This window comes from Anas acuta, chromosome 11 (genome assembly GCF_963932015.1).
Source record: "Anas acuta chromosome 11, bAnaAcu1.1, whole genome shotgun sequence".
NCBI classification, from domain to species: domain Eukaryota; kingdom Metazoa; phylum Chordata; class Aves; order Anseriformes; family Anatidae; genus Anas; species Anas acuta.
In genome coordinates, this window is record NC_088989.1 from 1,910,681 (window position 1) to 1,924,900 (window position 14,220).

Here is a 14,220-nt window from a genome sequence, read left to right on the forward strand (position 1 = left end):
CGTAGCTATCTCTTGTTATCTACAGTTATTCTAGACTTTCAGACTTCAGACTTCATTTGCCTAATTGAAACAATTATAGCAAGAATCACATTCAGAGCAAGGGCAGAAGCATGGGACTGCTTAATTGGTGGTGCTGCTCTGAAACGCGGCTGTACACCAGGCGAGGAGGTGGGGCGATGAATGGGAAAGCAGAGCCAGGCAGTGCAGCTGCTTTGCCCTGTGGTCCTTCCCACTGGAGCAAACTGCAGTTCTGGAGCAGCTACAAACTCCTGCTTATCCAGACAAAGCATTTTCCTGGATTCATTCTTAGCCATTTAGCCACAGAACCACAGAAAAGACCAGGTCCAGCCGTGGGTCAGTAACTGCTTTACCCGATAGTCTGATATTTATCGATTTATTGTCGTTCCCCAGTTGCCTTCTCTGTAATGTCATTGCTCAAACCACCACGCTTGCTCCAGAGCATCCTGCTCACAGGGTCACGTATCAGTGGCAGCCAGGCAGAGGCTCCTCGGAGCCAGCACCACATCCCCGGTGCTGGCACAGGCAGGCAGCAGCGACACCCACTTGGGGCTACCAAAACGACAAAATCTGAGAAGAGCCTCGAGCCCCACCCCAGGGTTATCACCGTCATTAACAAGGCCACAGAGCTCCAGCTTCTCCCACTTGGCTGGGGGCCTCATTGCTGGCCTCATTTACCATGGGCACCACGGCTTGGTTTTAGTGACAATTTTACTCTAACGGATTTTAAGTACAGAAATTTCCCACTCTCCCTCTCTGTCATGTCTAATACACGAACTTAAATCCTAGCAGAAACAGAAAAATTTTGACTGATGCTTTGAGTGGTTTAACTCCTTGGGGGAAGCCCCAAGAAGGAGAAGGTGATTGTTATGAGTTGATAATGAAAAAAACAGCCAAACCAAAATCGCTTTGTCAGGCAAGCAAAGTGAGTAGCAGTGTAGGACAACACAAACTGAGCAGGCTGAGAGCCGAGCCCAGCAGAGCGCACGCTGCAGGCATGGGGAGACAGGGTGAGCTTTGTCCAGCTACAGACACGTTACCTGGTTTTCGTGGCATGGCCCCTGACAGTACTCGGTCAAACTTTCCAGTGTCTGGTTGATCAGCGCCACGTTTTTCTCATTTATGTACAGACCAAGAAGCCCAAGTCCTCCAGTTGTGCTTCCACAGATGCAGTCCAGAAACTGGAGCGTCTCGCACACCAAGTTGTAGTTCGTCTTGTTGTTCTGGCAGCGTAGGAAATTCTGCAGGGAGAGTGTCACAGCCAGGGCAGGGGGGAGGACAGGAAAAAGGCATACAAATTGATGTTTGGATCATAACGTTTTATTAAGTTCATCAACCCGCAATTGCACCGCATGGTATATTGCTCTAATTTCACTGGAACTTCATTACAAGGAGCCTGGACAAGCAATTTAAGACTCTTCCAGGGCTTGCTTGCAACGTGCCGCTCTCCGAAGCAGCTTGTTGGCTTCAAATTTTATAGAAGACAACAAGTAATAAACAGAGTGCATCCATTAGAGCACTAAGCAGCAACACAGAATAGGCAATTCACTGCAGATCAGGAGGCTCCTCTGAGCCTGGAAGCTTTCTTCCTACCCTACGCGCTACATTTCACTACTAATGATCACTGAAGACTCCTCCCGAGACCTTTCTCCCAGACAGAAGATGCAGTTCCCTGGCTTTGGCTCTTCACAGCAGCCCCACCTGCATGGCAAGGAGGCACCTGGCTGCATGACTTGGAGGAGAGCGCCTTTAAATGCAATTCTCTCAATTGCATTTCTTCCCACATAATTATCGTAATCCCTGCTTGAAGCTGCTGATTAGGAGCAGTTCCTCTCATGCAACACCAGGCTTATCAGCATGGATTAAACGTGTTTCCCCTCTCCTGTGTTCCAAACGAGAAAAAAGAAAAAAAAAAAAAAAACGAACCCAAAGAGGGACAATTAATGAAAAACAATTTCCCAGTGACTCAGATGCTATTTGTCAGTACGCTCCCAGCAGTGCTCTGTGAAAACATCGACACCACCGCTTTCTTATCCTAGCAGCTTCAGCAGGGAGATCTCCTATCTGGCTCAATTCTAGCAGGTTATAAAACATTTCATTTTAAAGGTGGAAAAAAAAACCCTTTGACAAACAAAATGCATGGGACCAGGGAAGCAGCACAGCCTTTTCTACCAGCCTGCAGCAGAGCGCTGTTAACTGATTGCCTCTGGTGGCTGCGTCAGACTAATAAGTCTTCTAAGGCAAGCAGACTGAGAAATTGCCAGATTCGATTGAAGGCTAAGCTAAAAAAGGAAAACGCTGTCTCTGAATACAGAGTAAAGGTGACAGTGATTCAGCACATTTCAACTGATTGCTCATTTAATATCCTGACTTTTGATTAACTTGTCAGAAAGTAGAAAGGTTGATGCTACAGAAATCAGAGCTCTTCCCTTCCCTCCGGGAAAAGAGCAAAAATCATGGATAATATCGGAAGCTAGGAAACAAAACGCTCCTGTGGCATGGCGTTTGTTCTGATGTATAGCTTCACTTGTTGATCCAAAGTCAATAAAAAGAAAGGAAAGAAGGGGAATGAGGTACAGGAGGCAAAAGGACAGCGTCAGATGGCTAAACATGGTGAAGGAAAATACGGCAGAAAACAAGTCCTTCTGCACTGGGACTGTCCCAGGGAATTTGCTGGAGCCCCAGCTCGTTTCCTATCACCCAGACCATCCCGAGGGCTACGACATGGGAACACAACCCTTAATATCACACGTGCCCTCCTGTAATGTCCAGAGGGATGAACCTCAGGCACCACCTGCAAGACCCTGCCTACAATGAAGAGTGATGGGGCTGCAGATTCAGCTAAACGTGAAAAAATATGCAGCTTGTGGGATCAGGAGGAGAAAGCAGGAAAAAGCACTCACACTGCTTAAATTTAAGCATCCTATATAGTCATCAGAGAGAGAAACACTTTCCGATGGGATGAAGTGCACTCAACGGCAGTCATTAAAGTCCTGCTTTTGTGAACACCCTTCTGGAGATGCTTCATGCTGCCATCCCCCCCCCAACTTGGCATGGCCACGTTTGGGAAGGCAGCACCTGCAGCAGGCCCTTAATGCCTCAGCAGCACGCTGGGCTGGCGGGGAACTTGCTTCCCCATCCACAGCCTAAAGCTGAGCACCCTTTAGAGAAAACACACCGGATAAAAATAAAGCTGGCTCCTTGCAGAACGCCAGCTCACGTTGTTCAAGCACGGATGAGCACAGCATCCTTGGAAGGAAGAGCTCAACCATTTACACCGGTAATTCCCCCAAAAGCCTCAGTGTTGTCATTGGACGGCCTTTGTTTTAGCAGAAACCCGATCCCTGACTGCAAAAAACTTTGCAAAGGAAACACAAATTAGAGCCAAGTCTCAGCACAGGGAGATTTTTAAGTGATCAGATTTTTCTTTACTAGCAATCAAGTACGGCAAGGTATTTTTCACTGAATATTGTGGTCTGTATTGGTCTTAAAAAGTTAATTCTCAGACAGGCTTCCTGCCTAAAACATGACGAGCTGAACCTGCTCCTTCTCTGCACGCTGTAGTGCTGCCCTGCCAGCCAAATCACTGAATCACCATTCTGCAGCAGGCAAAGCTTTACTTCTTCATAACCTACGCTGTGCCTTCAGCGATTAGGAACAGAAACAAACAAACATTAAAAACCAACAAGAAAAGTTACGTCAATTCATTCTTTTTTGCCCAAAAGCAGTATTTAGCCTACTGGCTCAGAGCTTTCATCTTAGCACGACTTGCTAGCATATTACTACAATATTTATGCTATTTTGCAGGGATAAGCCACTCGGTAAGAAAAGAACTGAAGCAATAACAATTTTGTCTTGATGGGGAGAAGTGAGCCCAGCACTGGAGCTGCGTGTTGGAGTGTTGGTGGCTGGGAGGGCTGCTCCTTGCCTTGTGCACAGGCTGCTCCAGGAGGAAGAAGAGTGGTGCAAAAGGCACAGGACTGCAACTCAGCGAGCCATTTCAAAGGCTTCTGCCTCACTTGAGCACACCCCTTCCAGGCTCTCACAGAGGCGATTTGCATTTCCCCCTTTTAGCAGTTGCGAGCAGCCTGATGTTTTGCAACAGCTCCTCAAACGCCGGGTTCGACAGAGCTGTAATTGTGCTAATGGAAGTGAAGAGGAATCACCCAAATCTAAACCTCACTTCTGTAACCTGGGAGGATGTACAACTTCCAGAACAACGAACAAGCCTTATTTAGTGCTTTATGTAGTGAACCCCTTGGCAATACTGATAGGGGTTCCATTACAACCTGCTAGCTGCAGATGGGTTTGGAAGCCCCACGCACTCCTACCTCTGCTTCGGTGCTGCAGGAGAAAGGCAAGCATCAAGGCAGGCCAGCAGTAATAACATTATTTTTGAAAAATTGTTCTTTCTACTTGTATTTTAACCTTTTTCTCCCAGAGCTGAATGCAGCTACTAGATGCTTGGGGAATTTAATTGTTCAGGACGGCGAATAGCTCAGGCCAAGTTTTCTCATTGGCTTGAATTCAATTTTGTTCCTATAGCTTTCAGTGCCTAGCCAAAGACAGCAGCAAGAAAGGATCCTGCGCGTGCGGTTTGGACTACTGCCACGCAAAACTGGCGTCCTACTTGTCTCCGACATTGCTAACGGCATGAAAATTGTTTGACAAAACAAAGATCAAATAGTTTGTGAAAAATTAGGAGAAGGCCTGGTGTACGTAACCTCAGCACCTACAAAATGTTGGAAGAATTACACGTTCATCACACAGAAACATTAACATACAGCTTGGATTTCAGATATTGCCAGCAGCAGGGCATTCAAGTTTGGCGGAAGTGATTTGGCAGGTCTGAAAAGCATTCACACAGGGTCTTACAGTTCTGGCATACAGCACAACAATATGCAATCAAGGCAATTATTGCTCCTTTATGAGGGCATTTAGTGCATTGTACCGCGTCTCTCGAGCTCCTCACGTTCAATTCTAAACCAGCGGCAGTGGTTACGCGGAACGAAAATCATGTTAATTACAGTCCATTTGCAAGCAAAAATCTTATCTCCTGTGGAGGCATGTGCCAGATCAGATGAGCCTCACTACTGAAATGCTACACACACCACAGAACATCACAGGCCACTGAAGGTGGCAGAGACCTCTGGATTCTGCTCAGAGCAGGGGCAGCAACAGGAGGCTTCCCAGGACCGACCCGTTGGGTTTTTGATGCCTATTTCTCTATCCTGCATTTCATCAGCTTCTCCAGTGATAAATCCAAAACTACTCCCAGTCACCTTCTTGCTTTTATGATCTTTGAAAGTGGCTTCCAGGATTAGTTATCGCATCACCTTCTCTGGGATTCAGATGATCCTGACTAGCCTGTGCACAGTTCCTATCTCCCTCCCAGACTCAGCTCTAGCTAAGGCTTTCCTATCATCACCCCAGCACGCTCAATTCTGTGCACATGGATGGCTGTACGGCAGTCACTGACATGAGCTGTTCACTGAGAAGCAAGCACGTGCTTAAAGGCTGCTGGAACCAAAGTCTCAGTGCTCTCTTTTCCCACTGCTTTCTTCTTTCCCCTTTCCCCTCTCAAAGAGGATCGGTAACTTCACAGCAGAACACCTGCTTGCTTTAGGTGTAATTTTAAAAAAGCCACTTCAAATGGTGATCCCACCACCTTTTATATGCATTGAAAAGACTGCAAGATAACCGGACTCGTATTTGTCCAGCAACATACAAATACTTTTATTGGATTACCTTAAAGGCCAAGGAAACCAGTCACTTATGTATCCATATAGAAAGGGAGGGGATTAGAGAGACTGATGTGACAGCAGTGACTGCACAAGCTACGTGAGCACTCTTGCTTAGCAGTCAGACTGTACCTGCAAATCCCGATTGTGGTTTTCACAGAGCAGCTGCAAGAAACGGAGGATGGGTTGCATTATTGAGATCACAGCACTCATCTCCAGGTCATCTTTATTCTTGTCTGCTGCTGGCTGTGCTCCTTCCCCAGCCGAATAATGGTCATCAGAATCAGCTTCCCTCCGGTAAGTGCTGTAAGCCTTTCTTGTAGCTGCAGAGGCCTCCAGTAACTGATCCCGGACTTCCTCTGTAATTTGGGTCATCGGCTCTCTCGCTAAAATACATAAGAACAGAGCTTCCTTAGGCAAACTGAACGGAGAGGACGAGAAAATCTATTCACACGTTTCCCATTATGGTCCCACACACAGGCTGGCTATTCACCAGCAGCTCTTTCTGGTCAGTACGTTTAGTGTGAGGTGAGGGTCCCAAGTTTAGAAGGATGTCACGCCATCTCTTCACACCTTTTATGCAAACCACATTAAAGTTACAAATTCCAATATTAATTGGTTAGGGAACACACATCTAGCACTAGCAGGAGTTATAAGAGCACCTGCTCTAGAAGAAAATGAGCATTTCTCCAGTTTTTGTTAGAGAAGGCACTGACCACAACCTACAGTCCAGGGTCATTACTACGAATCAGATTTGGGCAGCTTGTCACGAGAGACAAGGTGGCAGAGTCTCATCTCAGAAATACTTTTCATCATTTCACTAGTGCAATCTCACAAATGGATGAAGAGGGGATGAAGCTCTTCAAATCCCAAGCCAGGGCACCACTGATCTCTGAACTTTGCTCTGTGGGATCAGAGATCAGAGCATTATTGAATCAGTTGAAATGAGTTCAAAACAGCACTTTACTCCCTTGTCACTCTAGAAAGGGAACGACTGGGGATTACCTTTTTTTCTTGTCGGTACATCTCTGTCTGTGTCTTCATCTTTCTTTTTATTTCCTAAGTCACTAGTGTTGACTGTGACAGTAGCCTTGATTTCTTGCTGTGCTACTTTCATGCGATCATAAAAAACCTTAAAGAACTTCTCAGATTTCTTATCTTCTGTTAGTCGGCAGAAGAACGAATGCTACAAGAGAGAGAGGAACAGGGTAGATATCTTCATACAGAGGTTTGAATACAGATGATTTCACCTTTCTGCAAGGTGTGACATCCTGAAGGACTGGAAAGTTAATTAGCTTTCAGTAAACTGAAACCTAGAAAAATGGAAACTCAAACCTTATTTTTAATGAAGCCAACATTTCTCAGCTATGGTAGCTCCCTTATTGATAACTTCCGAATGTGTTTTTAAAGAAGCAAGTGCAATAAATCATGCTAGCCCTCATACATTTAGGCGGCATACTTTTCTCTCAACAGCAGAATAAAGTATAACAAATCAAGGTAAGGTAAGGACAAAGGAATTACCTATAATTCGATTCGCAGTTCAGAAACGAAACAATATGAAAAAATACAGAGGAGAAAGCAGCAGCCTGCCCAGCCTGCCCTCCCAAGCTTCAATCAAAGGGACCGTGACTCATAGCATGCAGCAGTCGATATTAATCACAGTCCAAAACCGTACAAACAGGGCACATGTAACAAGGGATATTTTGTGCTAAGTTTCCGCTGCCCTGTCTGCAGATTTCTTAAAACCCCTTCTAATTCCTACTCCAATATGCCTGTAAGTGACAGAAGAGCTCAGAGCGCTGACTGGTTTCGAGAAGGTTTATTAATGCTCGTCTGCCCATACGCACAGACAGAAAGCTGACCCTAAAGTAGAAGGGAATACAAATCACGTACAGGTCAAAAGGGAGCCAACACAGTAAGGCATCAGACAACTCTTGATGAAACCAATATGCTGTTACGTAAATCAGGACCAGAGCTTAACCATGACTGAAGGATGAACTTGTAAGTGGGTCACCTTATGCAGAGTATTATGAAATTAGTTAGCATTCTGCAGCGGCTCACAACCCAACAGCTTTACATGATGAATAGGAATGAAACCCGATTTATTGAAAAAAAAAAAAAAGAAAAATGGGAATAGCAATCCATCCTGCCTGCTTTTCAGAGCACACAAGCCTGTCTCTCGGACGCCTGCCTTTGATCATGCCCGAGCAGTTGCAGTCAGGACACCGCTGAATGACTTTGAAACGCTAAAAAAGTTGCTGCTTTGATTACAGACAGAGGAGGAGTGCTACTATTTAAAGAAGCTGGTCAATACTCACGTGAGACAGCCCTCCCACCTCTGCAACACTTTCCACCTGCCCAAGGCACCTCAGGTAAACTTTAAAGAGTTCATTTGTTCTAGCGATTAGCAGAGGATGGAAAGAAGAGCCCTGCACGAGCATCGCACGTCTGCAAAGCCACCCACACGGATCCTTTCTCCTGACACCCGTTCAAATACTCGATTAAAGTGCCACAGAGCAAAGCAATTAGTAGCACCAGGTACCAGGAAACCAATGCAGTAACTTCACCTTCCTTTCCTCTCCATCACCCGCTCTGCTCCTAAACAATGCAACCAGAAAGCCCTCCGGCAGCAGCAGATCCCCTCACACCTTCGTACTTGGGCACACTTGGAGTTAGAGAAGGAGAGCGACTGGTGAGAACCAGCAGGGAGCCACCAGCTTCTGACCTGCCAACAGCCACAAACGAGTAACAGAAAAGGGAAAAAAACAAAGGAGACGTTTCAGGACACACGCAGTGTTATACATGTAAATGGCATCCACAGGGACAATAATTTCACGGTGGAAACATGTTGATCCCAAAGGTGAAGATGCGTGGAAGCGATCCAGGTCTAGGAGATGTAGCTGGGAAGCAATAAAGGTTCCCCCTGAGCTCTCACAAGGGCTGAGCACACTTTCACTGTCAGGCAACACTGCAAGAGGTGCACCCTGCCAGCAGGCTTAGAACTGCAGACACCGTTCAGGGCCCTGGGACACGACACGAGGTGACTTGGGTGCCCAGTTCATTTGGTAATATTTGCAGAATTATTCTCTAATCCAGGATTTTATATCAAGTATTCCAACATTTTCTCTCCAAACAGCCTTTGACTGACAGATTACTTATCCAGGTGATATTTTTGTTCTACACTGGTCCTTTCACGCGACCAGAGACGATGGCTAGTGCCCTGTCACACTGCACTCCCAACCAAGCGATGCCATAACGTGGCTTCCCTGAGCTGCTGGCCCGTGACCAAACCCAGGTTCACTCTTACTCTCTGCCTGTAAGCACAGAGGAAGGGCTGGTATCTAAGCTGCATCTTGGAAATTTGACTCTCACGGTATCAAACAAAGCACCTAACAATAATATTTTACAGACAGACCAGCACGAACCATCGGTTCTAGAAAGTGTAACCGCTTTCTGAAAAATGCCCTGATTTGCAGTTCAAGCCGGTGACTGCCGTCACCTGACTGCACATCTAAAGAGCCTGCACAGGAAGATTTTCCCTGTGATGAGCCAGTGGTGAACCGTTCTAATGAACCACACTGAAGAAATACCTTGCATGCGAGTAATTGTTACTTGCTGACAGGCTTGATTTTTCTCGTCTTTTCGAGCTTCTTAACTGACTTTCCATTGCACTTCAGAGAAAAAACAAATGAAACGAACATTTCCAGTAAAGCATTCTTGTGCGTGCTGTGCATACGTTCAATGGTTGTCACAAAATGATTGTTTCGCTTTAGGTCAGGATGCCTAACACCTTCACACATATGAATCAACCACATGCCAGCTATCAAAGGCACTGTTCTTTAAGAGGTGCGATCTTGCAAGTTGTGCTCCTACAGGTAATTGGCGGTGCTAATTATGGCAGAAATCCTTAAACTTATTTTCAGATATAGCGTCAAAACCAAAACTGGGAAAATCTCCCTTTTTAACACAGAAGTGGAGCAGCCATTTTACATCACGGTGTGCCAGGATCCCGGCTCGTACACCACCGTGCAGCCACAAGCACGAGTGCTGTGCTTGGAACATGAGGACCAGCAAAGCTCTACCTGAACGCAGTGCTCCAGAAAGGCACTCCTGAAGTGCTGCTGATACAGCAGCGTTTAACCTCGCCTCCTCCTTTGAGAGCTCCCAAAAATCCCTGCTGACCCTGCAGCCAAGTGTTTCTCCTGCCCTCACCTGTACCGGGCAGAGCAGCCCACGCTGGCTCCTCCAATTCAGCTGACAGCAAGCTGGGACTTGGGGCCTCCAGGAAAGCTGCCAGAGACCAGTGCAGAGAAACGTGGCCCCTTCCACACCTGTACCTGGCCGTTCCAGCACAAGGTACCCCAGGATGCTCAAAGCAAAGGGAAGGTATGAGCTTGTTTTGTACTCAAGGAGCTGGCAGGGGACCAGCTCTCTGCCCTGACGGAGCAGCGTACGACTATTTAGTTGCCCTGACACTCATTGCTGTTGAACACGAGACATCACATGGCACGAAGGAGATCATGAGGTTTGTTTTATGAATGCTGGATTCAGCAAGCGCAGCTCCACGAGTGCCCGCACCTCCACGAAACGCAGACAGCTCCGGAGCACATCCACCAGCCGACTGAATGAGCTGAGACTTCTCTGATGCAAGTAGCAGAGATAACGTGACTGCAATTAATTACAGAGCCACAGAATGAAAGAAACTTTGACAACACGCACACAAAATCCAGAAGCTTCTCACACGCCAGCCCGATCACAGCACGTAAGGGTATCACGCAAAGACTTCTTAAACACTTTTAAAGACGGGGCTACAGCCACCTACACAACGCGTTCAGACCTTCATGGCTTAGCTTTCATCTGGGGCAATGGAAAGGGCTTTGCTGATCTGCACAGGAACACGAGGGGAAAACCTCCTCGCATGAAGGTCTGCGAGCTGTAAGCCCTGCTGGTGGCAGAGGACACATTTTTGTGGTGTGCCTTTTTCCGTGCCGGCGTGGAGCCCTGGGCAGGCAGCAGTATGCTGCATCTCCTACTAGCATTCAATATCCTGAGTGGTACCGTGTTTGTTCCAAGGGGGTGGAAAGAAGAACCCAGCACAAACTTCACTGGTCTGCAATGCGATGTTGAACCCTGATTCCTCCTCCTGACATCCCGTGGTCAGTTAAGCTACCAAAGAAGTAAAGCAACCAACAAGGGCAGGGACCAGGAAACCTGTGCAGTAACTTCTCCTTCCTTCCCTCCACCACCCATCTCTGCTCCCGAAGAAATCCACCCAGAAACATCATGCAGCAGAAAATCCCCCTGACACCTTTTCAGCTCCAGCACACTGCCTTGGGGCTTAAAAAAAAGGACATGAAGTAAATAGCTCCAGCAGCAATTATTTACTGATGTTTTCTACTTTATTTCACTGGTCTGTGCATTTTGCAGGAGCAAAGCTGAAAGACCAGTGACTGATCTGAGCAGAAAATAAATCAAAGGTGAAGTTGAATTTTTGGTGCCTTGGTTAGCTACAGTCCAGGCCACCCCCGAGCACCACCAGCCCGGAGGTCTTGCTCATTAAGCAAACCTGAAGTTGTGTTTAAGTAACGCGTCTTTTCAAGAAAAACACCCCCTTGCTTTAGAAGGCATCAGAGATGGTGAACTCTGTCTCTCTGTAGTGGTTAATAACTGTTAGAAACGTGTGCTTAAGTTCCTCTGTGTCACAATTTCCAGTCACCGCTTTATTTATTTATTTTTAAAGACTCTCCCTCTTCCATGGTTATCTCAGGAGCTTGGCATCTTTTCCCCTTCAGCGTGTTTACACACAATACTAAACATTTACCTACCTTGTGCTAAACCGAAAAAATATCTGAGTATTTTTTCAAATCTTGCTTGTTGGCATTTTACTCAGAATTCGTTAAGCTTTCAGTGATTCCTGCTTCACTGCACCACAGCACTGCTCGATGGGGACGAGCAGCCAGCTGACGGCAGCTTGCCCTTAGCTCTCCCTTCCCAAGGCCCATCCATCCCGCTTTGCCACCTTCCCCTGGCAGGTTCCTGCCACCCAGTTCAGCCCCCAAGCCACAACCAGCAGCTTTGCTGCCTGAAAAAAGGGCCCAGTGGCCGGGTGGGGGGCACCCAGCAGCCTGGCTTTGCTCCCCAGCCTCGGTGACTGTGGCCGGACTGTATGTGCTGAGATCGTGTTGGGAGAAATACAACTAAAGCTATCAGCAAACGTTGGGTTTAAGATACATCTGTCCAGATGCGTGCTTCTTCCTGAAAGAAGGGCGGCCTGATTTTAGGAAACATTTGGCTGCAGCACCCGAGCAGGGCTGGCTGCCATCCCGCAGGGGACGGAGCGTTTTCTGCTCCACGCCCGCTCACGGAGCTGCTTCACACCACGGCCATCCAGCCCTGCCAGAGCATCGCAGCCCATCCCAAAGAACTCCCCAGGAAAACAAATATTTGGTTACAAATAAATAGAGGAAAGCCCCAGCAAACACCTCGCACGCATTCAAGCGGGCTGTTGTCATCTCCCTCCCCGTTCCTCTAACGTCAATGAACAGAAAGCGTCCTATCAGCCTGGCGAGTCAGGGCTATTTCAGAGAGGAAAGTCCCTCCAGATACGAGAGAGAGATCAGCTCTCTGGCTTGGGTTCAGGACATTTTATTCCAACGCTAAAGAGAAATTACGATGGGGATGTTAACGTGCCTGGGTTACCCGGACAGGCTGCCAGCAAGAACTAATGCGAAACTTCTGTGCTACTTCGTGTTTGCGGAACGAGCTTGCCACCCCCGTACCATTTCTTACGGCAGGACTACTTCAAAGCAGCCACATTTTAAGAAGAAGGGGAACTGCACCGCTAACACAGGCACCAGATTAAGCACAAACACCAACCCTTTATGTTCTGCCTAAACATATCACGCGGGGTTCCGCCGCAGAATTTAAAACCTAACTTTTCGTTCTCATCCCCTCCCCTTTCATTTATTTATTAATATAAACGATCCCCCCTCTGTAACCGAAACCTTCCATACATCCTGGCTCCCCGAAGAGCCATCACTCCCGGGCAGGAGTGATGAATATCATTACTCTCGCGGAGCCGAGCGAAATGGCAGCTGAAAGAACTCAGGCTGAACGTACTTCACAGCTTGAAACAAACCCATAAGGAAAATCTGCCGGAACACCTCAACTGACTGTGTTTTTTGTTTTTTTTTTTTTGTTTTAGCAAACTGTAAAATAAACCGTGTCCTGAAAGCAGAGGGGGACTTCCACTCTATTTTCCACACGGAAGACAAACTCCCTCTGCCACGGGCACCCCACGTGCAGTCCTGCAGGGCTCACCCTCAGCCAGAGCCTGTCCCGGGGCATGGAGGAGGTTGGCAGCGGGTGAGGAGCACGCACAGCCCGACCTGAGTGTGCACAGCCTGACCTGAGTGTGCACAGCCCGACCTGAGTGTGCACAGCCTGACCCTGAGTGTGCACAGCCCGACCCTGAGTGTGCACAGCCCGACCTGAGTGTGCACAGCCTGACCTGAGTGTGCACAGCCTGACCCTGAGTGTGCACAGCCCGACCCGGGCACACACTCGGCTTTCCCAACAAGCATTAAATGAAAGCAGTGGGGGAATCGCACCACTCACATCACGAGGAGCCCTTGCATCCTATATGTTTTCCTATTGTAACACCCAAAACCCTGATGCGGCTTGGTCCTTTCACAAGGGAGGAGCAAAGCCAGGACCGAGCACGGGTCAGCCCCTCACTAACACGGCCCCAGCCCCGCGCCCCCCGGCCAGCGAGGTGACGCTGGGTGAGCAGAGGGAAGCGCAGGCTGGAGGAGGTACAGGTAGGAACGTGACTTGGGTTCGGGGTTTAAATCCCTCCGAGCAGGGAGCAGATGGCTCTCCCAGCGTGGGAGACTTGGGGGCCCGACCTGCTTTCAGCACGGAGCCTGATTTGAGTTCCTCCTGCGTGCATGTGCGAGCACGCACCGGCGGGTCACACAGCTAATCTGCGCGAGGCTCCTGTGTGGCAGGAGCACGAATCCCACTTCCTTGGTGAACCAGCGAGCTGTGTGTAGGTGTGAGAAACAAGGAAGTCTGCAGACTCCCCAAAAGAAAAAAAAAAAAAAAAAGTGTAAGATCTTCTTGAGAGACAGAGGAATTAAAGAAAACCATAGCAACAAGTCAGTCCACCTACCCAAACCACCCACCCACCACCAGTTTCATTTGCTGACGCACTTCAAAAACAAGCTGGCTCCTACCAGCTCTGGAAGGTGAGCAAGCCCTGAGAGCTCATTAAATTCCCTCCTCAGCTACTCGTGTGTGCCTGCAGCTAGTGAGCAAGTGGGATATAAATAGAAGTTATATAACATCTCTTTGTTGATTCCTGTGCTTACCAAAAAAAAAAATAAAAATGCAGCATGACCTTGTTTTTCTGAATAGCTTGCCTCTGCCTGCTTGTGGAGGACTTTAATCCTGTTAGGGA

General features: G+C 47.8%; 1 protein-coding gene across 15 annotated transcripts in view; it reads right to left on the minus strand.

Annotated features, from left to right (window-relative positions):
* The window catches only part of ITPR1 (inositol 1,4,5-trisphosphate receptor type 1), a 164,103-nt gene that overhangs the window by 36,733 nt on the left and 113,150 nt on the right, over positions 1-14,220 (minus strand). For all 15 annotated transcript variants that reach the window (XM_068695039.1, XM_068695032.1, XM_068695042.1 and 12 more), the window contains 3 exons: positions 6,765-6,945; positions 5,892-6,145; positions 1,059-1,259 (listed from right to left, as the gene is read on the minus strand). In XM_068695039.1, the coding sequence (XP_068551140.1) occupies positions 1,059-1,259; positions 5,892-6,145; positions 6,765-6,945 (636 nt within the window). The remainder of the gene's footprint in view (positions 1-1,058; positions 1,260-5,891; positions 6,146-6,764; positions 6,946-14,220) is intronic.